This window comes from Gorilla gorilla, chromosome 1 (genome assembly GCF_029281585.2).
Source record: "Gorilla gorilla gorilla isolate KB3781 chromosome 1, NHGRI_mGorGor1-v2.1_pri, whole genome shotgun sequence".
Taxonomy (NCBI): domain Eukaryota; kingdom Metazoa; phylum Chordata; class Mammalia; order Primates; family Hominidae; genus Gorilla; species Gorilla gorilla.
This window is the reverse complement of record NC_073224.2, coordinates 88,940,392-88,967,586: the sequence shown is the minus strand read 5'-3', so window position 1 is coordinate 88,967,586 and position 27,195 is coordinate 88,940,392. Positions and strand designations below refer to the sequence as shown.

Sequence of the window (27,195 nt, the reverse complement as noted above, 5' to 3'; positions counted from 1 at the left end):
CATAGACGTAAAGCTCAAAGGGGTCCGTAGGGAACTGCTGCTTCCAGCTTCCATTTCCTCCTGCAAACAGGATGTGAAGCTATTGTCCCTTCTTGGCTCAGGCTTTTGGATTTGTTTGTCCATCCATTTCTTCACTGTGGCCTTTGTGGAGCTGGCCTTTAGTGTTGCAGAATATAAGGAAGGGCTGGGTTGGTTTGTTTGTTTGTTTTTTAAAATCTCCCTACCTCTGTGAAGAGGATGTGGTGCAGATTTGCTTTCAAGCCTTGCCCTCCGTGCTGTGGGGCTGACAAAATTCTGGTTACTTTGCCCTTCAGGGCATTAAATAATTTCAGGTATTTATACCTGAGTCACTGTTCTGCTATGGGAGCGGGGGATAGAACAGCTAAAAACCATCTTAAGGCCTGAGGTTTCTCATTCTCTGATAAGGACTCCAAGGAAACTGAATTTCAACACTAGAGTACATTGTTGGTTCTTTCTCTGCCTTTGAATAGAATTATTTTTTAAATTACAAAGTTTCTTTTAAAAGAAAGAACTTTTAAATATATTTTGTAGGGAATCTCTTAGAATGTACAATAGACTCATAGGAATGTGGAACATTTGGCCGGGTGCAGTGGCTCACGCCTGTAATCCCAACAATTTGGGAGGCCGAGGCAGGCGGATCACTTGAGGTCAGGAGTTCAAGACCAGCCTGGTCAACATGGTGAAACCCCATCTCTACTAAAAATACAAAAAATTAGCCGGGGGCGGTGGCATGCTCCTGTAGTCCCAGCTACTCAGGAGGCTGAGGGGGGAGAAGGGGAGAATCACTTGAACCCAGGAGGTGGAGGTTGCAGTGAGCTGAGATCGTGCCATGGTACTCCAGCCTGGGTGACAAGCGAGACTCCGTCTCAAAAAAAAAAAAAAAAAGAATGTGGAGCATTTTACAAAACCTCGTCCATGATCTTGCCGGCCCAGCAGAATCCCAGATGTTTGTCTATAACGCATCTGGATGTTCCTATCTGAGAAAAAGCCTTAGTCTTTTACTTGTAAGCTATTCCTGAAGAAGGTTGCCTCAGCAGGGGAAAACTTTCTGAAAAGCTTGATCAAGTACCTGGGTCCCAAGAATGTCAAGCATCTGTGGAACACACAGTTCCCAGCAGCCAGCAAGTCCCACACTGCTCAGTGTCCTGCAGCCAAGGAAGCTGAACTGAGCTCATGGGGTTACAGGAAGATGAAACAACACTGCCTCACTGGCAAGGAGATCACACTGCTGAGTGCTGCCTGAGTCCCTCTGACACACCAGGCTCTTGGAGAGGAGGTCGTGGTAATCATTTAATGCTGACTAATTGAGGTTGAGCAAGAGAGAAAAATACCCGAGGGAGATACATGAAATAAACTTAGGAGGAGAGCTTGTACTTGGCTGGAAATAACTGGCTTTCTTCCATATCCTCTCTAAAAAATACCATAAGAGAAAGTAAAAAATTTGTGGTTTCTATTGTAAATTGTGTTGATTCAAATTAATTTCAAGCTTTTAGATTGTAGTTCTATGGCTGCCCATCACACCTCCTCCTCCCATCAGTAGGCATGCCATTAAAGTCACGGCAAAATGCAGGTTCTTCTGGTAGAGGCAGAGAGGTCATATGAAGGAGGATAGAGAAATAGGAGCAGCTTAGCCAATGTAGTATCTGTGCATTAGACTAATATCTAATCTGTTACTAAGCACTAATTTGACATCCTGGAATCACAAGAATTGGATAACTACATATTGATAAAAGGGTTTGCCTCTCCAGCCTGATATATTTTCTCTTATATATTAGTAACTCTCTTCTCATCCAAGTTGATATCATTCTGTGCTATAGAAACATCTCAGTTCAACCTTCGGTGGTTTTGTTTTGGCATGTTAAGGTTAATGGAGATAGGCACAGACCTACACTGTACTATATGGAAGCCACTGGCTACATGTGGCCATTTAATTTTGTTTGTTTGTTTGTTTTAGACAGGGGATTCTGCTGGGCCGGTAAGATCTTGGACAAGGTTTTGTAAAATGTTCCACATTCTTTTTTTTTTTTTTTGAGATGGAGTCTCACTCTGTCGCCCAGGCTGGAGTACAATGGCACGATCTCGGCTCACTGCAACCTCCACCTCCTGGGTTCAAGTGATTCTTCCCTCTCAGCCTCCCGAGTAGCTGGGACTCCAGGTGTGTGCCACCACGCCCGGCTAATTTTTTGTATTTTTAGTAGAGATGGGGTTTCACCACGTTGACCAGGCTGGTCTTGAACTCCTGACCTCAAGTGATCCACCTGCCTTGGCCTCCCAAAGTACTGGGATTACAGGCATGAGCCACCACACCCGACCCTACTTTTTTTTTTTAATGAAAGAGATGGGGCCTCACTCTGTTGCCCAGGCTTGAGTGCAATGGTGCAATCACAGCTCACTACAGCCTCAAACTCCTGGGTTCGAGCAGTCCTCCCGCCTCAGCCTTCTGAGAGCTGGGACTACAGATGCATGCCACCACACCTGATTAATTTTTTTTTAATTAATTTTTTGTAGAGACTGGATCTTGCTGTGTTGCCCAGGCTGGTCTTGAGCTTCTGGGCTCAATCAGTCCTCCTGCCTCAACGTCCTAAAGTGCTAGGATTAGCCTGGGCAACATGGTGATGTTCTCAAACCAAACTGAGGGTCAGGCTGCTATTTCTCGCAGCCCAATAATGAGATGCAGATGAACTGGGGAGGAAGAGAGTTTTTATTTCTGTAACCAGTTACAGGGAGAAGGCCTGGAAATTATCGCCAGACCAACTCAAAATTACGAAGTTTTTCAGAGTGTATATACCTTCAAGCTATATGTCTGTGTGTAAGTGTGCATTAATCTAAAGACATAAGTGATTAACTTCTTTTAATCTATAACTAAGGTCTGAGTCCTGAAGACCTTCTTCTGGAGCCTCAGTAAATTTACTTGATGTAAATAGGTGTAGGTGCTGGGGTGATTACCCTTATCTTGTCTCCTGTTAAATCATAAAGGTTTGGGGAGTTCCTTTAGATCCCAGTAAACTTGTTTGTGGAGGCCTGGGGAGTTTCTTCAGACCCCCAGTAAAACTTGTTTAATCGTAAAAGGGTCCTGTTAAGAATTCTTTCATTATCTTGTCATGCTTCAAGGCCCAGGAAAAGCCTAGGCACAACTCTTGGTGGGCTCTTTGTTACATTCTGCCCTTTGTATAAGGGCACTGGCTTAATCAGCTTTAATGTTTAACCTAGCTACTCAGTCAGAGCTGGGACAGTTGTAATGGAGGCCTGCGTTAGTGAGACCTGGCTTGCCACAGTGATACCCTGTCTCTACAAAAAAAAATACATAAAAAATTAGCCGGGTGTGGTGGCACATGCCTGTAGTCCCAACTGCTCAGGATGCTCAGGTGAGGGGGCTGCTTCAGCCCAGGAAGCGGAGGCTATAGTGAGCCGTGATTGTGCCACTGCACTGAAGCCTGGGTGACTGAGTGAGACCCCATCTCAAAAAAAAAAAAAAAAAAAGTGCTGGGATTACAGGCATGAGCCACCGCACCCAGCTAAACTTAATTAAAATTAGTAACATTTAAAATTTATATCTCTAGTCACATTACCATACTGCAAGTGTTCAGTGGCTACATGTGTGTCTTGTGACTACCATATTGATCAGTGCAGATACAGAACATTTCCTTCATTGCAGAAAGTTCTATTGGATGACACTGGTGCAGACCACACAGGGGTTGGCAACGTTTTAGATAGTTGTGTCAGGTTATATGCACACAAGCTCAGAATCCTCCATAGCCTTTTTTTTTTTCATGGTGGGGATGGGGGTACCCCTCACAGCAGTGGTCTGGTGGCTGACACTTTCTGGTGGATAGGCAGCATACACTCTTTACTCAATATAATTTATAGCCTATGATGTCCCACACATTGCAAAGTGCTACAATGCATCTGAGAACAAGATAGAGCTTGCTGAAGGTCTTCTAAGCTTTGACCTTATGCCAAGTTCTGGGATATAAAGATGAGGGCTGGCTGGGCGTGATGGCTCATGCCTGTAATCCCAGCACTTTGAGAAGCCGAAGTAGGAGGATTGCTTGAGCCCAGGAGTTTGAGACCAACCTGGGCTACATAATGAGGCCTCTATCTCTAGAAAGAATTTAAAAATTAGCCCCAGCTACTCAGGGATAGTGGGCGGTGGGGGCTGGGGGCAAGGGCGGGAGGGTAGGATGGGAGGATCACTTGAGCCTGGGAGGTCAAGGCTGCAGTAAGCTATGATCATTGTGCCACTGCACTTCAGACTCGGTGACAAAACGAGACCCTGTCTCCAAAAACTAAAAATAAATTAAAAATAAAGATAAGAGCAACAGAATCCCTGCCATTGATGAGCTCAAAGAGGAGACAGCCCCAAACAGCGGCAGTCCTGGAAGAGCCTGGGGGAAAAACAGGGACCAACTGATAAACCCAACCCATAGCAGTCAGAAGCAGGCGCTTTGAGGCAGAAGCATGTGAAAGACTCTGGCACAGACATTCCAGCTGGAGCAACGAGTCACAAGGGTTCAGGGTAGGAGAGTGGGGCCAATGTGGTTGCAGTATGGGGATTTGGGTTGAGCCAGGCCTTAAAAGCCCACCTTCCAGGCTAAGAAATCAGTATGTATCCTGAAGGCCAGATTTGAAGTAGAGTGATAAATGGGGATTGGTATTTTAGCAAGCTTATCCTACCAGTGGCTGAAAATCTGAAATCAGATGGAAATTTGAAATCAGGAGACCACTTAATTATGTGGCCATTCCAGAGCTCAGTCAGAGATGAAGGAAATGGTTTTTCAGCAGCAATGGGAATAAGAGGATAGGAGGGGTGTAAGAAATATGTAGGAAGATGTTCAAGAGCATTGGCAAAATATGACTGGCTGTGGGATTGGAGGAGTCTTGACCGCAGGGGCTGGTACCATTAACAGATAGGAAACGTCATGAGCAGGCAACCGGGGAAAGGTGGTGGTGAAAGGCTGGGGTTCGGAGTGCAGCAGGAGGAACAAACATAACAGTCCATTTAGCAAGTAACGAGAACCATGCAAATGCTTGAAATTGTTCAGTCCTTAGTTTAGTTAGCCTCTCTGAATGTGTTTGTTAATTTTGAGCATCCTCCTTAAAAAGTCCACCTCTGATTTCAATATGTTCTTCCTCCATTATCTGTCAAATCAACGCCTTCATCTCCGTCTCCACTGATACTTCTTTCTTGCAGGCCACCCTAATTCCAAACTTGCAACAGCAACTATCTCCCAGTCTTCATCTTGACTCAGCTGTCTTCTAACCCATTCTGGATAAAGAATGGTGGTCCTTCTACTTTTTTTTTTTTTTTTTTTTTTTTTTTGACAAAGTCTCGCTCCGTCACCCAGGCAGGAGGGCAGTGGCACGATCTCAGCTCACTGCAACCTCGGCCTCCCGGGTTCAAGCAATTCTGGCTCCCAAGTAGCTGGGATAACAGGTGTGTGTCACCACAGCCGGTTAATTTTTTTTTTTTTTTTTTGTATTTTTAGTAGAGACGGTTTCACAATGTAGGCCAGGCTGGTCTTGAACTCCTGACCTCAAGTGATCCACCTGCGTCGGCTCCCAAAGTACTGGGATTACAGGCGTAAGCCACCACACCCGACCCTACTTTTTTTTTTTTAATGAAAGAGATGGGGCCTCACTATGTTGTCCCCACTGGTCACTAACTCCTGGACTCAAGCAATCCTTCTGCCTCAGCCTCCCAAATGCTGGGGTTATACATGTGAGTCACCATGCCTGGCCAAGAGTGATGTTCTTTCTAAAACAGAAATATGGTCCATGCACTTCCTTGGGAAAGTCATTCAGTGCCTCCTACTGCTGGCAGGATAAGGTCCCAAACTCTACCACCTGCCCCATAAGGCCTGAGGGCATGCAGCTCCTGCCCGCCCTCTAGTCATCACACACACATCACCCTGCTGAGGAGAACTCCAGCCAGACCAAGTGGGAGGACCCAGGCTCCAAAACTTATCCAGCACCAAGCGCTGTGTCCCAAATCTGTAAAGCTCTTCACCTGGCTAAGTCCTGTTTCCTCTCTCAGGAAGCTTTCTCCAGCCTTCTAAAGCCAGGTTAGGGTGCATGCCAGGCCCATTCATAGCTATGCGTTTTAATGATCTGTTCCCCCAGCAGAATTCCGAGTGCTTTACCTGTTGTATTAATCCATTCTCACACTGCTATTAAAAACTACCTGAGACGAGGTAATTTCAGAACAAAAGAGGTTTAATTGACTCACAATTCCACAGGGTTAATAGGAAGCGTGACTGGGAGGCCTCAGGAAACTTACAATGGCCGAAGGAGAAGCAAGTACCTTCTTACCATGGAAGACCAGGAGAGAGAGAGTGAGGGTGGAAGTGCCAAACATTTTTAAACCATCAGATCTCGTGAGAACTCACTACCATGAGAACAGCATGGGGGAAACCTGCCCCCATGATCCAATCACCTCTCACCCGGCCTCTCCTCCAACACTAAGGATCACAACTCAAGATGAGAGTTGGGTGGGGACACAGAGCCAAACCTTATCACCCTTAACCCACAACAACCTTATGAGGTGGATACTGTTATTATCCCCAGTTTACAAACAAGGGAAAGAAAGCACAAAGAGGTATAACTTACCCAAGGACACAAAGAAGTAGCAACTGGATCCAGTCCAGTGTGGTCCCAGGCCCACATCGGTAACCACCATGCAGAGTGTTTCTTACTTCTCATTGTAACCCTAGTGCAGAGCCTGACTAGTATAGTTGATGTTAAGTAATTTTTGTTTACCTCCATATTGTTTACTCATTCAATAAATATTAGGTTTCTACTTCTAAGGTAGTCTGTAAGAATTAGCTTGAAATGATCAAATGAAAATATTATTGGCCAGGTACAGTGGCTCATGCCTGTAGTCCTAACACTTTGGGAGGCCAAGGCGGGTGGATTACCTGCGGTCAGGGGTTGGAGACCAGCCTGGCCAACACGGTGAAACACTGTCTCTACTAAAAATACAAAAATAACTGGGCGTGGTGGCGCACGCCTATAATCCCAGCTACTCAGGAGGCTGAGGCAGGAGAATCGTTTGAACCTGGGATGCAGAGGTTGTGGTGAGCCGAGATCACGCCATTGCACTCCAGCCTGGGCAAAAAGAGCGAAACTCCACCTCAAAAAGAAAACAAAAGAAAAGAAAATATTATTTAATGAACTTATTAATTTACACTTTCTGAAGACTTACTGTTTGTGCAGGCACACTGGTCTTAGTGCGAGAAATAGAGAATGAGAACAATACCTTTACCCTTGAGTTGACAGGCATGGGGGTTGTGACAAAAATAAATATTTTAAAAAGATCATCACTTTTTCATTCCTGTTCCTGAAGCCTTCGTGGATTATTTATGTCTGCCTTCTCCTAAAAATAATTCTATCCAGGATGCCCCGAGGATGTCATGCTGGAAGCTTCCTGTAGGTAACGAGGGGCGCCGCAGTGGTGCTAAATGCTGAGGCTGCAGGTCTGAAGACAAAAGCCTCCAGAGCGTGACCAGGAATGGTTGTTTGGCTGCAGCCACAGTAAGGAGCCAGTGCTGCCACCTGCTGGCCAAGAGCAGGTTCGCCCACACCCATCCTGTTAGGCTGCACAGCCAGATGGAGGAGGGAAGGGATTTTATCACAACTCGTTTAGTTTAGAGATGAGGAAACTGATGAAAAAGGGACTTGCCCAAGGTCACGTAACTGGTTTGTGGCATAGTCAGAACCGGAACCAAGTACAGGGTTCCTGCAAAACCTGATGCACGCTCCTCTGGATTCAGGCACATGGAACTTAACCTTCAAATTGCAGTATGGTCTTTTCTCGCTTTTTCCTTTCTCTCTTCACTCCCCCCTTTCCCTCCCCTCCTCTCCTTTCTCCTCCCCTCTCCCTCCTCTCTCCTCCCTTCCCCCTCCCTCCATCCCTCCCCTCTCCTCCCCTTCCCATCTCTCCTCCCCTCTCCTCTCTTTTTTTTTTTTTTTTTTGAAACCAGTTCTCATCACTGCACTTCCAGGACAGGGGAAGCACTGGGGAATGAGGCATCCTAGCTCTGTGGAGGGAAAGGGAGCTGGTCAACATATGCTTTAGGTATTTGTGGGTTTGTTTTTAATTAATAAACTTTATTTATAGAGCAGTTTTAGACTCATAGCAAAATTGAGTGAAAGGTAGAGAATTCCCATATAGCCCCTGATCCTACATACTCACAACCTCACCTGCTAACAGCATTCCCCACTACAGCAGTACATGTGATACAATTGATGAACCCACATTGACACAGCATTTTGACCCAAAGTCCATAGTTTACATTAAGAGTCACTCTGCTGTTACACATTCTATGGGTTTGAACAGATGTATAATGATGTGAATCCTCCTTCAGAGTAATGTACAGAATAGTTTCACTGCCCTAAAACTCCCCTAGGTTCCTCCTGTTCATCTCTCCTCCTCCCACCCCACTGGCAACCATTGTCTCCATAGTTTTGCCTTTTCCAGAAGGTCACATAGTTGGAACCATAGAGCATGTGGCCTTTTCAGACTGGCTCCTTTCACTCAGTAATGTGCATTTAAGGTTCTTCTCTCTTTTTTCATGGCTTGATAGCTAATTTCTTTTTAGTGCTGAATAACATTCCATTGTCTAGATTTACCACAGTTTGTCCATTCACTTACTGAGGGACATCTTGGTGGCTTCCACGTTTGGGTAATTATACAGTTGCTATAAATGTCCATGTGCAGGGTTTTGTATGGATATGAGTTTTCAGTTCATTTGGGTACACGCCAAAAAGCACAGTTGCTGAATTGTATGGTAAGAATATGTCTGGTTTTGTAAGAAACTATAAAACTGTCTTCCAAAATGGCTGCACAACTTCACATTCCCTCCAGCAACAAGTGAGAGTTCCCGTCACTCCACGCCCTTGCCAGCATTTGGTGTCTTAGATTTTGGCCATTCTCATAGGTGTGTGGTATGCTTTAGTTTTTTAGTAATTTGGGAGATGAACTATTAGTTTCAGAAATCCTCACACTCATTAGCACTATCTACCCATAGAATCAAAATCACAGGGAAGCCTGGTGGTGTTGACTTACAGAAAACGTGAATACTTGCCTGCAGTTCACAGAGGGCACAGGGGTGAGACGCATGCTTTTGGCAGCTGTCGGGCAGCTGAGTATAAACCAGACTAAGGTGGTTGGGGCAGAACCCCAGAGTACTGTCCCCTGAGTCTATGTTCAAGCAATGCAGAGTGGCAACCAGAGGATGCTAAACTCGAAGGAGATGACTTGACTTTATCATGATCACTGCCTGCAGTTAACCACCAGGAAGGCCTAACACAGGGTGCAGGATATTTAAAGAGAAGGAACAAGTATAACCCAATAAGGAAGGCATAGGCTAGAGATAAAGGCCACCATCCAGAGAGAGTGCCCAAAGGCCTACCTTCCTTTGCCCATCAGCATTTAGACATATGTTTTAGTTTACTTCTCTTTCACTGGCTAATAGCAGACCACAGTCGGTTTCTTTGTTTCCTGTCTGTACCGTCTGTTCTCTTTAAAGTAAAAAAAACAAACTGTCTAAATACAGGATGGGGAGAACTTGTTAGAATACATGTGACAGTATTAAAGGCTAATGCTTATGGATCTCCTTCTGTATACTAGGCAGCAGTTTTTTTTAAGTTAAAATTGTTTTTTGTTTTTTGTTTTTGTTTTAGTTTTTAGTATTTATTGATCATTCTTGGGTGTTTCTCGGAGAGGGGGATGTGGCAGGGTCATAGGATAATAGTGGAGAGAAGGTCAGCAGATAAACACGTGAACAAAGGTCTCTGGTTTTCCAAGGCAGAGGTCCCTGCGGCCTTCTGCAGTCTTTGTGTCCCTGGGTACCTGAGATTAGGGAGTGGTGATGACTCTTAACGAGTATGCTGCCTTCAAGCATCTGTTTAACAAAGCACATCTTGCACCGCCCTTAATCCATTTAACCCTGAGTTGATACAGCACATGTTTCAGAGAGCACGGGGTCGGGGGTAAGGTTATACATTAACAGCATCCCAAGGCAGAAGAATTTTTCTTAGTACAGAACAAAATGGAGTCTCCTATGTCTATTTCTTTCTACACAGACACAGTAACAATCTGATCTCTCTTTCTTTTCCCCACATTTCCCCCTTTTCTATTCGACAAAACTGCCATCGTCATCATGGCCCGTTCTCGATGGTCGCTGTCTCTTCGGAGCTGTTGGGTACACATGCAGAAAGGGTGTCACTTCACACTTGGAAGATTGCACAGCGGCCAGGCAGAGGCACTCCCCACTTCCCAGACGGGGCGGCCAGGCAGAGGCACTCCTCACTTCCCAGACAGGGTGGTGGCCAGGCAGAGATGCTCCTCACTTCCTAGACAGGGTGGCGGCCGGGCAGAGGTGCTCCCCACTTCCCAGATGGGACGGCCAGGCAGAGGCGCTCCCCACTTCCCAGACGGGACGGCCGGGCAGAGGCGCTCCCCACTTCCCAGATGGGGCGGCCGGGCAGAGGCGCTCCCCACTTCCCAGACGGGGCAGCCGGGCAGAGGCGCTCCCCACTTCCCAGACGGGGCGGCCGGGCAGAGGCGCTCCTCACATCACAGACGATGGGCGGCCGGGCAGAGGCGCTCCCCACTTCCCAGATGGGGTGGCGGCCGGGCAGAGGCGCTCCCCACTTCCCAGACAGGGTGGCCGGGCAGAGGCGCTCCCCACTTCCCAGATGGGGTGGCCGGGCCAAGGCACTCCCCACTTCCCAGATGGGGTGGCCGGGCCAAGGCACTCCCCACTTCTCAGACGGGTTGGCCGGGCAGAGGTGCTCGCCACCTCCCAGACGATGGGTGGCCAAGCGGAGACGCTCCTCACTTCCTAGACGGGGTGGTGGCAGGGCAGAGGCTGTAATCTTAGCACTTTGGGAGGCCAAGGCAGGCGGCTGGGAGGTGGAGGTTGTCGCGAGCCGAGATCATGCCACTGCACTCCAGCCTGGGCAACATTGAGCATTGAGTGAGCGAGACTCTGTCTGCAATCCCAGCACCTCAGGAGGCCAAGGCAGGCAGATCACTCCAGGTCAGGAGCTGGAGACCAGCCCGGTCAACACGGCAAAACCCCGTCTCCACCAAAAATACAAAAACCAGTCAGGCGTGGCCGCGCGTGCCTGCAACCCCAGGCACTCGGCAAGCCTAGGCAGGAGAATCACGGGAGCCTGAGGCGGGGAGGTTGCAGCAAGCTGAGATCACGGCAGTACAGTCCGGCCTCGGCAACAGAGGGAGACCAAAGAAAGAAGGGAGAGGGAGGGGGGAGAGGGGGAGGGAGAAGGAGACAGAGACGGAGAGGGAGAGGGAAAAATTGTTTTTTGAGATGGTCTGACTCTGTCTGTTGCCCAGGCTGGAGTGCACTGGCATGATCTCTGATCACTGCAACCTCCGTCTCCCAGGTTCAAGGTTCAAGCAATCCTCCCACCTCCACCTCCCAAGTAGCTGGGACTATAGGCGCTTGCCACCACACCCAGTTAACTTTTGCTTTTTTTTTTTTTTTTTTTTTTTTGGTAGAGACAGGGTTTAATCGTGTTGCCCAGCCTGGCCTTGAACTCCTGAGCTCAAGCAATCCACCTGCCTCAGCCTCCCAAAGTGCTGAAATTATTGTTGTGAGCCACTGCGCCCAGCCCTAGGCAGTGTTTTTCATGTAATTCTCAAAAAAAAGAACCCCACACAACTCCATGCAGTATGTACGACTATTATTTCCACTTACAGATGAGGAAACTAAGGCACAGAGAGTAAGTAGCCAACTTGGGATTATGTTCCAGATAATTGGAATATGTCCACAGTGACTCCAAAACTGGCTGCCAAAAAAGTGAAGGCGCATAAGTGGTTTTAATAGGACTCTTCTAGGTAGAACAAAAGAAGTAAGAGTCCTCTCCTATTCCAGATTGGCCAATCTATAGCTCATATATAAGAGAAATAGAGATAAATTTGAATATATTCAGAGACAAGTGATCAGTATACTGAGGGAACTGAAAACAAGGAGCTGGTAGGAGAAGCAGAAGGAACCGGAGATATTTAGCTTGTAGAAGGCTCAAGAGAACCATGAGAGGTGTGTTCAAGGGTTTGAAGGGGTCAGTGAGGAACAAGTTTAAATTTATTATGTATGATTCCAAAGAGTAGAACTAGGTCCATTTTTTGGAAGCTAAAGGGAACTTGAATCTTTAGATGGTCAAAGCGATTTTTAAGACAGAAAACACTGTTTCCTGATGGTTTGCACAGACAGCCAGAAAAAGTGGACTTGAATATGCTTCGACAAGGGCACACAATTTCTGGATTTAGGCTCTAGTTCAGCCACTTACTGGCCAGATGATCTCAGGCAAGCCAAAGCATCTGCCATTCTCACCATTCAGGGTTTACAGGGAGAAGATAAGAGCAGGTCCCAGAACTCTCTGTATCTATAAAGAGTTGTACAAATGTAAGGAATTGTTATGATTAAGGCATTAGCTTATTATGACAATGCAGTCGAAATGAATCTGAACTCAGAGGCTGTTCCGCTGCGTCTTCAAGATGTCCAGGTTTTGTATGTGTCACTCCTTCCACCATGAAGGATTTGAACACAGCTCTATAATATTACAGTAGAATGGGCTCAGTGAGGTTTACATGTGCATCTGTTTTTTCTATTGGACATGTGAGCTTGCTGAGGTCAAGAATTGTGCCCTTCATGTTTTTATATCTTAACCTCCAGTACTTAGTCAGGGATTAGTATACAGTAATGAGCTGGAAAATTGTAGTGGGGTGAATAAGTGAGAGAATGAATAAAGTACAAAATAAGGCAACTAGAAAGCAAGGGATTTCTATATTGCAGCATGGGGCAAGCATGCAGCTTCCAGGATGACAGTTTTGAAGGGGACAATACTTAATCGAAGTTTAGTATTTGATGTGTTTATTTTAAAATCAGTCATCTAATATTAATTTGTTTTTATTTGTATGGCACATTGTAATTTTCAACACTTTTTAACCTTCACTATCTTATTCAGTATTCACAAATGTACACTAACATAGGGAAGTTATGTGGATCAGGCAGGGTATATGTATCAGGCGGGAATAAAGTGTGCTTATGGCAGAGCTCATGTTAGAACCTAATGTTCTGATTTCTTAGCTTGGAGCTCTTCCCTCCATGCCAGGCCACCAGGCCTCTGTGGCTAACCTTGTGGTATCATCTGGGTCTGTCCAACCTCGTTTGTGGAACTCAGTTATGTGATTAGGAGAAAAAATGCACAGCCTTGCTTTTGCATCTGGGAAATGATGAAGAATGAATGTTATTTCTTAAATATAAAAAAACATGTAAACTCTAAATATGTAAAGCATACCCGTGTAAAAATTATTAATATTTTAATTTTTAAAACTTGATCTTTATTTTATATTAAACATATTTATCTGATATTAAAATTTTATTTGATATTTGATGCTTGTGGTTAGAGGGGCTAAGACATCACCCTGGCTTTGGAAGCTGCAGTCAGGCCCTACAAACATGTATCTTTTCTAATTCTGTCTTTGTAGACCATGACAGATGTTTGCTATTTGTAATATTGTGCTACCTCCAAAAGACTTAACAATTGGACATTTAAAAATAAGTATTTTCAGTTAACATACTAACTAGAAACATGTCTTTTGCAACACACGATGTCATACCATCTTGAGATTAATAATTTGTAATATGATACAGTTTTGCATGGGCTGAAATAAACAGGTCAAGCTAAAACAACATGAATGGTAAAAGCAATTTTCTGTAACATTAGGAAGAAGTAAACCATGACACTCCTGACCCTTGTAGGCCCTCCAGAAAGAGAAGAAATCAACATATCTGTTTCTGTGTCTGGAACAGAAGTGATTATGTAGGAACCTGGAGTGGGCCAGCCACGGAGAAAGGTCAATAATAGATAATCACAAGGACATAGTGCTTATTAAAATCTTTTTTCTTTGACATGTTAGAAATGATTGTCCACGGTATTAGCTCTCATCAGGAATTTGTTTTTTTGAAGATCCTGAATGTTTACCCTGCCTGCTACAATTTTTTCCCATGATGGGAGACTCAAGATCGTCTGAAGCCATTGGTCTTCTTTTAACTCAGAGGTTGAGTACCACGATTCCTGAGAGGAAAGAAACAGAACAAAGAAATCATTAGTGCTTCTTGACTTTTGTAATCAAGGTTAGTCCAATATCAAACAAGGCAAAACGTCTTCGATAAAAACCATGTGAACCCATAGACAAAAACGAATCTTGCTGTCCAAACTAGGATACTGACACAGCCCTCTTTAAATACACACATATACTCATACATTCATTCACTTATTCAACAAAACTGAGTATAGGGCTCTGTGCTAGGCACTAAGTGTGGTTTTTGCTTTCAAAGAGTTCACATTCTCAAGGAGAGGAAAGACACGCAGACAGATGTAACACAAAGTGGAAAGTGGCCACAAAGAAGGGTAGAGAGAGGGCACGCTAAGGGGGATTTGGATGAGGGAGAGAGACCATGAGAACTTAAAGGGGAAGAGGAAGCTCACAATCCTGAACTATGGACATGTCACCGTTTCTGGTAAGAATCCAGAAAGGCCTATGGTGACTGCTATGGTCTGAATGTTGGCATCTCCTGAAATTCATATGTTGAAAATTAACCCCCAAGGTAATGGTATTAAGAGTTGGGCCTTTGGGAGGTAATTAGGTCATGAGGGCTCTGCCCTCATAAAAGGGCTGGAGGGAGCAAATTTTCTTTTTCCATCCTTTTGGCATGTGAGGACACAGCAAAAGGCACCATCTGTGAGGAACGGACCCTCACCAGACAGCGAATCTCCAGAGCCTTGATCTTGGACTTCCAGCTTCCAAAACTGAGCAGTAGGTTTCTATTGTTTATCAGTGACCCAGTCTAAGATATTTTGTTAACGGCAGCCTGGATAGACTAAGACCTTCCATGCCTGGTGAAACCTAACCAGGCAGTAGGCTTCCGGGCTTCTTTATATGGGTGAGCATCCCCACCCTGGTTTGCTAGCTGATGATACATACTTTGTTCATGTTCAGCCAGCATTTCTCCAGTATATTCCCCTGTGTTTCAGAGAGCCGCAAGGCTGTGTTCAGGAAGAGGCCACATTGCTGCCCGTCTCCCATTAATATACACACGTAAGCCATCAGGTGGTAGAGCCTTGGGCAAAAGACAGGGCCAGTGGTATTTTGAGCCACCAGATTCTCCAAGTTCTAAAGAAAAAAAACCCACAACAGTATATTAGAATTAAACAGGGGTCCTTGACTGTAAGTTATTTCCTTCACAGATGATTTGGGAACATTTCAAGGATTTAAGCAATCAAGTGAGAAAATACATTATAGAGACATACACAGTAGGTATTGGAGATAAGATAATGAATGTCAGGCGCAGTAGCCCCCATGGTCCACTGAGATCAGGAATTGACCTGAGAGATCCCATCATTACTTCTCTGCAATAACTTTTTTTAAAAAATTATTTTGATTATTATGATTATTAAGGCAGTACAAGTTAATTATTGAAAAATTAGGAAAAAAAAATTGGCCATTTCTGCATGTAAGGAGCTTGGAAATAACCACTTGGTCCTAGAAACAAGTGAAAAGCTGAACAGGCTGGGCGCAGTGGCTCACGCCTATAATCCCAGCACTTTGGGAGGCCGAGGTGGGTGGATCACAAGGTCAAGAGATCAAGACCATCCTGGCCAACATGGTGAAACTCCATCTCTACTAAAAATACAAAAATTAGCCAGGCATGGTGGTGCGCACCTGTAGTCCCAGCTACTCAGGAGGCTAAGGCAGGAGAATTGCTTGAACCAGGGAGGCAGAGGTTGCAGTGAGCCGAGATTGTGCCACTGCACTCCAGCCTTGTGACAGAGTGAGACTCCATCTCAAAAATAAATAAACAAATAAAGCTGAACAGACTGGAAGATCAACAACTATTCTTGGATCCATAAGAGAAGTGAGAACACAGGGCAAACTGCTGCCCCTAAGACTGGAGAGACAAACAGATGGAGACTCACAAGTGGAAACCACTGTGGGAACCAGTGCCAGGCTAGAAAAACCTGAACTGTAATTGATGAATTGCTAGAAACTCAGAGTGGACCAGTCTGGGAGTTAAAAACTCTAGGGAGAAGAGGATTCTGGAGAGACGGCAGAGTAGGAAGTACCAACTATTTGTAGCCCCACCTAGACTATCATTACACTGACAGAATCTGTCAGAATGTAACTATTTTAGAACTCTGGAGTCTACTGAAGGCTTGTAAATACCAGAGGAAGTCTTGGATGGTAAACTGAGGTTAATTTCAGTTTCAGCTCTTAGCACAGCTGCCTGTCCCCCAACCTCAAAACCTGTGGCAGACAGTTGTGCACATGCTCCTGAAGAACCTGCGTACAACTTGTGGGAACAAGGGTGGGCAAAAAGGACCCTGTCTGAGATATCAGGGATCTGTGCTCTGATCACCAATTGCTGCTTCTGATGTAAGAGGTAGGCAGTCATTGTTGCACCTCTCCCGATCATTGCAAGCCCCTCCCACTCCAGTTGAAGTGACTTCCAGTGGATTTAAAGGGCTATTGCCCTTTCCTCCCCCAACTTTATTTTTCTCTCCACCCACCCTCCACCATCTTGACAGCCAGACATTAAATACTAGGACATTCAAAAGCAACTGCCTATAAAAGGAAAATTAGAAAGTGACTGTGCATGCCTAGGGAAAGGCACAGGCTCAGAAAAGATCTGGGAAGACGTTAAGTTTGCACCTCAGGCTGATCCTTGGCATAGAGACAGCCTACAACAATAAAAAACAAAAACAACAACAAAACCCAGAAAACCCTGGGGAAGAGGGAGAATTTGATATCCAGAGCTATGATATTATTAGATTCAAAGGTCTAGTTTTCAACAACAACAACAAAAAGGCATACCAAGAAACAGGAAAGCATGGCTCATCCCAACGGGGAAAAAATATCAAGAGAAACTGTCCCTGAAAAAGACCTAATGGCAGATATCCTACACAAAGATTTTTAAACAACTCTAAAGATAATCAAAGAACTAAAGGAAAATGTGGATGAAGTCAAGTAATTGATGTATGAAAATAATGGAAATAACAGTAAAGTGACAGAAAACCTAAAAATACACCAAAAAGAAATTCTGGAGGTGAAAACTGCAATAACTAAAATTTAAAAAAATCACTAGAGGGATTCAAAGGCAGAATTAAACAGGCAGCAGACTTGAAGATAAGACAATGGAAATTATTGAGTCTGAGGAACAGAAAGAAAAAAGATTGAAGAAAAGTTAACAGAGCCTAAGGGACTTGTGGAACACCAAGAAGTGAACCAATAAATGTATTGTGGAAGTCCCTGAAGAAGAAGAGAGAGAGAAAGGACTAGAAAGAATATTTGAAGAAATAATGGTTGAAAACTTTCCAAATTTGATAAAAGACGTGAATATAAACATCCAAGAAGCTCAACAAACTCCAAGTAAGATAAACTTAAAGAGATACACACTGAGACAAACATAATCACTTTTGAAAAGTGAAAGACACGAAACTTGAAAGCAGTGAGAGAAGCAACTAATCACATACAAGACATCTTCAATAAGATCACGAGCAGATTTCTCATCTGAAAATTTAGAGGTCAGAAGGCAGTGGGCCAATACATTCAAAATGTTAAAAAAAAAAAAAAACCCATCAACCAAGAGTCTTCTATTCAGCAAAAGTGTCCTTCAAAGATAAGGGAGAAATTAAGACATTCCCAGACAATCAAAAACAAAGTTAATTACTACCAGGACTTTCTTCCAAAAAATGCCCATGCCTTAAAAAAAAGAAAGAAAAGAAAAGAAAGAAAGACAAGAAATACCTAAAGGAGCCCTGTAGGGTAAAATGAAAGGACAGTCAAAGCTCTAAGAAGAAATAAAGATCTCAACAAAGGTATAAATACATGGACAATTAAGTGTTATTGTAATAACAGTTTGTAACTTGTTTTGTTTTCTACGTTTTAATTTAAGAGATTAATAAGTTTTTAAAATTTAGTAGCCCAAAAGCTAGTATTATTGTAACTTTGGGTTGTAACTCCACAGTTTGTTTTCTACATAATTGAAGAGACTGATCATTTAAAATAATTATTCATTTATGTTTTGGGGCATATAATGTATAAAAATGTAATTCTGTGACATCAACAACTGAAAGGGGTGGGAAGCTATTAAAGGAGTGGAGTTCTTTGTGCATTACTGCAGTTAACTTTAGGATGCTATAAATGTATTCCTCATGGTAACCATAAGGAAAATAGCTATAGAATATATACAAAAGAAAATGGGGAAAGAACTTAAATGTTCCACTATGAAAAATTAAATGCAAAATAAGACAGTAGTTCAGGAAATGAGGAATGAAAAAGCTGTAAGGCATATTGAAAACAAATAGCAAAATGATACACACAAGTCCCTCTTTATCAGTAATTACTTTAAACTGAATTAAACTCTCAACAAAAAAACAAGTTGGCAGAATGGATTTTTTAAAAACATGATCTAATTACATACTAAAAGAGACTCACTTTAGATCCAAAGACACAAATAAATGGAAAGTGAAAAGATAGAAAAAGATACTTTATACAAATAGTAACCCAAAGAGAATAAGGGTGGCTATACTAATGTCAGACAAAATAAACTTTAAATCAGAAAGAAACTTACAAGAGGCAAAGAATAATATTATATATTAATAAAAATTTAAATACAGCAAAATATATATAACAATTATAAACATTTGTTTTATAATTATATTTTTAAAATAAAAATATAACAATTATAAACATTTATGCATCTAATAAGATCGTCAATATATATGAAGCAAAAACTGACAAAATTAAAGGTAGAAATAGACAGTTCTATAATAGTAGTTGGAGACTTCACTAACAGTCAATAATGGATAGATTATACAAAAGATAAGACACAGAGGACTTAGACAACACAATAAACCAACTAAATCTAACAAACATACACTTAATGGGTATAGAGTTGTTGTTTGACAAGATGAAGAGAGTTATGGAGATGGAGGGCAGACATGGATACACAACATTATAAATGTATTTAATACCACTGAACTGCGTACTTAAACATGATTAAAATGTTAAGTTTTATGCTATGTGTATTTGGATCACAATAAAAAAAATTAGGCCACACGTGGGCTCATGCCTGTAATCCCAGCACTTTGGGAGGCCGAGGTGGTTGGATCACCTGAGGTCAGGAGTTCAGGACCAGCCTGGCCAACATGGTGAAACCCCATCTCTACAAAAATACAAAAATTAGCCAGGCATGATGGCGGGTGCCTGTAATCCCAGCTACTCGGGAGGCTGAGGCACGAGAATCACTTGAACCTAGAAGACGGAGGTTGCAGTGAGCCGAGATCGCGCCATTGCACTCCAGCCTGGGCGACAGAGTGAGACTCTGTCTCCAACAACAACAACAACAACAAAAATTAGACAAAAAAAGAACCCCAAACACCTTCAGGTGAGCCCCTACAGTTTTGTGTGTTTTACCTCCAGAAGCTCAACCAGGATATCTCAGTAAATATTGGAGGAAAAAAAATCTCTCATTCTTTCAGCAGAGGAAGAGGAAAAGGAACCATTTTGAAATATGCCAGAGTACTCCGTTTTTCTAAACAAGGTGTGCCCTCAGGAGAAACTGTGTAACCAGAGCCTAACCTCCAGGGGTTTTATTAGAGTCTAACTGATCTTGGGGAAGAGGAATACCCAACTAAACCCAGTTCTAGCCATTATGTCCCACCTAAGGAAGAGGGGACTGAAAAGCACTTGTGAAGTTCTTAGTCCAGAGGAATAGTCTCACTAAAAGACTGAGACCTAATCACAGGACTGTAGAATGCTTTCCCTCTCCTCACACCTTACCATCACATTACTAAAGACTTATTTAGACAAAGTCTTTTTACCTGGTACATCATATCTGGCTATCAAGAAAAATTACAAGGCATGCTAGAAGGCAAAAACATAGTTTGAAAACACAAGTCAGAACCAGACATGACAGGGATGTTGAAATTATCAGACTGGGAATTTAAAATAACTGATTAATATGCTAAAAGCTCTAATGAATAAAGTAGAGAGCATGTAAGACCAGTATAAGCAGAGAGATGGAAATCCTAAGAACAAAAAATAAATGCTAGAGATCAAAAACACTGTAAGAGAAATGAAGAATGCCTTTGACAGGCTTATTAGTAGACAGGACCCCGCTGAGGAAAGAATCTCTGAGTTCAAGGGCATATCAATAGAAACCTACAAAACTGAAAAGCTAAGAGAGCAAAGACTAGAAAAGAAAAACCATAACAGAATATCCAAGGATTGTGGGATAAGTACAAAAGGTATACTAGATGCATAATAGAAATATCAGAAGGAGAAGAAAGAGGAAAGTAACATCAGAAGTACTTGAAGCAAGAAAGACTGAAATGTTTTCCAAATTAAGGTCAAACACCAAACCACAGATCCAGGAAGCTCGCAGAACACCATGTAGGATATATGCCCCAAAACCCCAACACATAGGCATATAATTTGTAAACTACAGAAAATCAAAGATAAAAAATTTTAGGTCAGGCACGGTGGCTCACACCTGTAATCCCAGCACTTTGGGAGGCAGAGGTGGGCAGGTCACTTGAGGTCAGGAGTTCAAGACCAGACTGGCCAACATGGTGAAACCCTGTCTTTACTAAAAATACAAAAATTAGTCAGGCATGTTGGCCTGTAATCCCAGCTACTCAGGAGGCTGTGGCAGGAGAATTGCTTGAACCCGGGAGGTGGAGGTTGCAGTGAGTCAAGATCATGCCACTGCACTCCAGCCTGGGTGACAGAGTGAGACTCCATTTCAAAAAAAAGAGAAAAACAAAAAGTTTTTAAAGAAGCCCAAGGGACTTCTATAAAGGAACAACAACAAAAAAAGAATTGCCTTTCACTTTTCCTCAGAAACCATGCAAGCAAGAAGACAGTGCCATGACCTGTTGACAGGAAAAAAATCCCTAGAATTCTTTACCCAGTGAAATTATCCTTCAAAATTGAAGACAAAATAAAGACTTCTCAAACTAAAATTGAAGGAAGTTGTTGCTAATAGCCCTGACTTGCAAGAAATGTTAAAGAAATTCTTTAGAGAGAAGGAAAATATGTAGTTCAGAAACTTAGATCTACATAAAGAAAGAAAGCATTGAAGAAGGAGTAAGTGGAGGTAAAATAAAAATTTTCCTTTTCTTATTCTAACAGATGATAGTTTGTTCAAAATAACAACAGCAACAATGTGTTCAATTATTCAATTATGTCTACTTATGTAAATACATCTCCTAAGCAGAGATCCCAGACCAGACCACCCAGGCTTTGGACCTGCCAAACTGTGAGTTAAGAAGTGGGTGTTGTTTTGGCCTTGGCATGGTGGCTTACACCTGTAATCCCAGCACTTTGGAAGGCTGAGGTGGGTGGATCACTTGAGGTCAAGAGTTCAAGACCAGCCTGGCTAACGTGGTGAAACCCCTATCTCTACTAAAAATACAAAAATTAGCCAGGCATGGTGGCACGTGCCTGTAATCCCAGCTACTTGGGAGGCTGAGGTACGAGAATTGTTTGAACCCGGGAGGCGGAGGTTGCAGTGAGTTGAGATTGCACCACTGCACTCCAGCCTGGGTGACAAAGCAAGGCTCTGTTAAGAAGTGGGTGTTGTTTTAAGCTGTTTACTTTGTGGTAATGAGTGACAGAGCAATAGAAAACTAGTACACCTGTGCTCAGTGTTTACAAGAACAAGGCAAACGTGTCAACCCAACACCAGAGATTTAGCCCTTTATTCTCTTAGGGGGCTTGCCCATGCCAGGTTGTAAACTCTTGGAGGTGTTTAATTTGCTCACTCTTGCGCCCCAGCACTCTTGTATTAATATGCTTAATACATATTTGAATTTTTAAAATTGTCGTGTGGAATGATTTGTCTACCAGGATGCTTTATCACAGCAATAGCAATAAAATCATACAGAAAAGTTCTATCCAAGAATAATTAGGCCATACAATCATATATCTGTAAGATAAAGTACCATGCTTCCTTTTAAATCATGATGTGAAAAACAATTTAATGACAGGAAATTATTCATAATATATTTAATAGCAAATTACAAAATAGAGAAATGTGCATGCACACACACAGAAAAATACTTGAAAAGTGGGATCTCAATATACAAAAAGTACTTATCTCTGAGTAGTAAGGTTATGGGCAATTTATATTTTCTTTCTTACTTTGGGGAAGTGCCTTCAAAAACTTCTATTATAAAAATATATGAATTCTATAATGAGAAAATAATTAGCATAGGAAGTAGATAGAGATCCATTTAAGGCATATTTTATACTGGAAACTGGAGAATAGGCCTCACCTTGAGTAGCTCCTCCCCACTGGCTTGGGCATTCTCTGACTGTTCTTTGATTTGTTTTTGAAGGTGAAGAACTTGCCCCTCCATGTACCTACATATTCCGTCATAGTAAATAAGTGTCATGGTTCTTCTTGGCAAAAGATTTTTAGCTCTATTGGAAAATTTGTAAAAGTTGTCCCATTCCTGAAGTCTGGCATACCTGCATTACCACAAGAGAAAAAGAAAAATCAGTATCACCCATTAGGAATAGGCTGGCTTTCTGAAATGGCTCTCTGGATGTGCAGCTTCCTTTACCTGGGTCTCTGGAAGTGTGTAGTCTCCTGCCTACCCCTGCTTCACACTCCCTAAAAAAGCAGGAAATTATGTGATACAGAGCAAGGAAATAATAAATTTTTTTGATGACTTGAGATGAATAGAATCCTTGGAAACACTCAGGTAATATTAGCCACCATTGAACTCTTTGGCTTTGGCTTTTTTTCTTTTTTTGAGACAAAGTCTTGCTCTTGTCCCCCAGTCTGGAGTGCGATGGCGCAATCTTGGCTTACTGCAACCTCTGCCTCCTGGGTTCAAGTGATTCTCCTGCCTCAGCCTCCCGAGTAGCTGGGATTACAGGTGTATACCACCACGCCCAGCTAATTTTTTGTATTTTAAGTAGATACGGGGTTTCACCATGTTGGCTAGGCTGGTCTCGAACTCCTGACCTCAGGTGATCCGCCCGCCTTGGCCTCCCAAAGTGCTGGGATTACAGGCTGAGCCACCATGCCCGGCCACTTTGGCTTTTTAAATTAAAAAGTAAGGGAGATCAGACACTTGGAGCTGTAGATTCTAGGGCTTGAAGAAATTGTTCCAGTACCAAAGAGAGATGATTTAGGCCGGTACTGCTCAAAATGTGGTCCACAGACTGGCATCATCAGTATCACCTGGATTCTCATTAATGCAGGTTCTCTGGTTCAGTCCAGGTCTACTGAATCAGACAGGCTCTGGGGGTGTGGCATCTCTGAGTTAACAAGCTCTCCAGGTGATTTTTTTTTTTTTAACCCTTCAAAGTAATTAAAAAGAAGACATTTATTCCAACAATTCTTACATTGCATGAAATACCTCTTTAATATTCTACCTGCATTTGGAACTACCTTCAGAGTATATGGTATAATCCTTTGAATATTTTCTGTGTAGAAAATCCGATTTTTTTTTTTAGATGGAGTTTCACCCTTGTTGACCAGGCTGGAGTACAATGGCACGATCTCGGCTCACTGCAACCTCTGCTTCCCGGGTTGAAGCAATTCTCCTGCCTCAGCCTCCTGAGTAGCTGGGATTACAGGCGCCTGCCATCACGCCTGCCTAATTTTTTATATTTTTAGTAGAGACACGGTTTCGCCATGTTGGCCAGGCTGGTCTCGAACTCCTGACCTCAGGTGATCCACCCACCTCGGCCTCCCAAAGTGGTGAGATTACAGGCGTGAGCCACTGCTCCTGGCCTGCTTATAATTTTTTATTTTTTATTTTTTTATTTTTTGAGACCAAGTTTCGCTCTTGTTGCCCAGGCTGGAGTGCAATGACGCGATCTTGGCTCACCGCAACCTTCGCCTCCTGGGTTCAAGCAATTCTCCTGCCTCAGCCTCCCAGGTAGCTGGGTTTACAGGCATGCGCCACCATGCCTGGCTAATTTTTTTGTATTTTTAGTAGAGATGGGGTTTCTCCATGTTGGTCAGGCTGGTCTTGAACTCCCGACCTCAGGTGATCTGCCGGCCTCGGCCTCCCAAAGTGCTGGGATTACAGGTGTCAGCCATCGCGCCCGGCATGATTTTCTGATAGCCAAATATTTAAAGCCAAATCAGATCAACAGTAGGCAAAACATCTTTCTTCTCCAGGCCATCAACTTCATCTTCATCTGTGCTGTATTCTTCCATTGTTTCGCCACTAACAAAGTGGATGACTCTCCTTGGGACTTTCTTCTTTTTTCCTATGACTCCCAGTTCTACATTTCAAAGCCTCTTTCGTTACTCATCCTTGAGATAAAATTTGGCTATGGTTGTCCTGACATCAACGTTTCCTTTTGGGCCATGACTCAGCTTTTTGGATCCCTTAATTTCCTGCCCCGAAGATTCCCCGAATGCCGCGGCGGCCGCAGCTCCGGAGGCTGCGACGGCTTCTCCTCGTTCCACAGGGCCCACTGGTTCCTGGTCCATCGTCGTCGCCACCACAGGGCTGCTGGCGCCGCAGCGCCCGCCTCGCGCCGCGCCTAGCCAAGTCTCTGGGAAGGGGACTCGCCGGCCTTGAGGGGCGGGGCCAGCCCGCGCCTCGCCTAGCCCGCCTGGCTCAGCACCCCGAGAGCTGGCCGACTGCCCTCCAGGTGATTTTTGTGCCCACTAAAGTCTGAGCAGCATTGGCCTAGGACACAGCTGTTTAAAAAACTCTCCTGCTGAGATAGACAAGAAAAATAAATTTGGATGATTTCTGGACTTTAGATTCCTTAACCTTTAACTCACATTGGTAAGTTATTTGATTTTGAACTTTAATTGGCAAGAGTAATCAATTTTTGGATTTTAATTTCTCCTCATTAATTTTATAATAAGAGGGGATTTCTTGCCAGGTGCAGTGGCTCATGCCTGTAATCCCAGCATTTGGGAAGGCTGAGGTAGACGGGACCTGAGCCCAGGAGTTGGAGACCAGCCTGGGCAACATCACGACATCCCATCTCTACAAAAAATTAAAATTACCCAGGCGTGGTGGTATGTGCCTGCAACTCCAGCTACTCAGGAAGCTGAGGTGTTTGGGAGGATCACTTGAGCCTGGGAAGGCGAGGCTGCAGTGATCCGCGATCGCACCACGGGACTCCAACCTGGGTGACACAGCAAGACTGTCTCAGAAAGAAGGAAGGGGTGGATTTCTATTCCATTTTGGAGCCGTTCTAACTTGTAGCATTTTATATAGGAATGTCTTCATATTGTCATTTAGTCTCATCACAAACCTCTGATAGACCATACGGTTGCATATAATTAAGATAGGAAATAAAATAATAGGGGGCGATTTTCAGTCTTGGGGATAGTCATGGAAATAATTTAATGAATGTTCTGTTCTGACCCATTTTAGAACCTTAGCATTCATCTCCTTCCTTAAGGGTATGACCATAATAGCTGCATGCTTAACTGAGTTACAAACGTAGTAGGTTAAAGGAATTGAGCCTTAGGCTTAATGAGTTAATGGGGTGCGGGGAGAATGCTGCTTCCTCACTCCTGAAATTTCCTTCCATGTAAGGGGCCTCTATTTGGTGCAAAGCACCAGAACTCTTCCCTGCTTTACTTGCCGCTTCAATGATAAGGAGAGATCTTGCTGGTGATTTGGGAGAGGAATTGGGCAAGTATAACTCAGTCCGTGTCTCTATCTTGAGAGCCAGTGAAGCCAACAGGGAATGTGATACTGATCTCTCTGCTACAAGAGGCCTGCCTCCATGTGAGTAGACCTACAGTTTTCCAGAACTGCCTGCTGCTGAATGGGTTAAGTCTAATTCCAGGGCTCAATATTACGAAGCCCGCTTTCGTGAAGATATAAGCCATGTCTTCCAACATTGGCTTTGTCAATCCATGTGATTAGATATGGGCAGGTGCCGGGTGGGCAAGTGGTGCTATTCATTAGTCTTCCTCAAACCCCAGCACCCCTCTGAAGAAAGCAATCTTTTCTTATTTATCCCTGTATCACCACAACATGATATGTTTGCGATAAATGTTTATTGCATGGATGTAATTGAGATAAATTTACTTTTCTGTCCTTGGCCAAGGGGGATGAACTAGTTGATCCCTAACATGTCTCTCAGTGTAAATATCCTCTGACACCCTTAAGCTGTCTCAGGTATAAATTATGAATACTTTCTAAAAGATTTTTCAAGAACTCTTCCTTGGGATTCAACATTTTCAGTTTGGGAATTTAGTGATATGCCACACATTGTTACCAGATAGCTACAGAGGAATAAAGTCCCAGGAGGAGTCCACTGTGGAACTTGAGGATTCTGTTGTTTTCGTATTGGTGTATGAATTCCAAACATTCTTCAAATGTTCTATAAACAAAACCTAAGAGAGAGGAATGGGTGAGAGTTATTAGTAGGTGTGGGTGATCATCTTTCTAGCCTAGTCACTCTCAGTTGAATTTCCCACTGCAGGGAGAGTTGCCTCTGATTATTGTATGAATCCAGAGGGTCCCGTGGATTGCAACAACCTCATGACTGGATTGCCCTGTGTTTGCTGAGTCCTACCTATTGGGGAGTGTTATGGATATATACTACAGTTCCACAGTACCGACCAGGCAGGTGTGGGGTTTAAACTAATCCTTCCTGGCCTTAGTGCAGCCTAGGACTTCTCTGTCTCTCCACACATGCTTCCTTTGTTGGTGGCAATGTCTGAATCCCCTTTCAAGATCACGTGTAGGGAAAACAATTCAGGTTGGTTCCTGTGGTTTAGTGTGTATACTTCAAGTGACCTACTTGGTGTCACTTGAAGGTTATCAGGAAGTAACTTATTTTCCAAATCACCAATAGCTACCAGCCTGGAACTCTCACCTCAAGTAATCTAGTCCTTCATTCTAAAGCATGAAGTCTCTAAGTATATCCTGCTAAAAGTTAAAAACCCCTGGTAAAAGGCACATAGTAAGACAGTCAGCCACTATCACTTAGGTGCAAATTGATCTGACAGTTTAACTGGCAGCTCATATCCATCAGGTTCCTTCAGACTTAATTCTTCTTGCCGTGCCTTTACAATCTCGGCACCTGCTAGACAGTGCTTCAGCTCACACAACCAGCCTCTCTCCATCCCTGCC

General features: G+C 43.5%; 1 protein-coding gene across 2 annotated transcripts in view; it reads right to left on the bottom strand.

Annotated features, from left to right (window-relative positions):
- Positions 1–13,420: 13,420 nt before the first annotated feature.
- Positions 13,421–27,195, bottom strand: part of ADCY10 (adenylate cyclase 10) — a 107,399-nt gene continuing 93,624 nt past the window's right edge. For both annotated transcript variants that reach the window (XM_031004998.3, XM_055365252.2), the window contains 4 exons: positions 26,336–26,453; positions 22,393–22,588; positions 15,038–15,226; positions 13,421–14,127 (listed from right to left, as the gene is read on the bottom strand). In XM_031004998.3, coding sequence (XP_030860858.3) covers positions 13,966–14,127; positions 15,038–15,226; positions 22,393–22,588; positions 26,336–26,453 — 665 coding nt within the window. In that variant the 3' untranslated portion in view covers positions 13,421–13,965. The remainder of the gene's footprint in view (positions 14,128–15,037; positions 15,227–22,392; positions 22,589–26,335; positions 26,454–27,195) is intronic.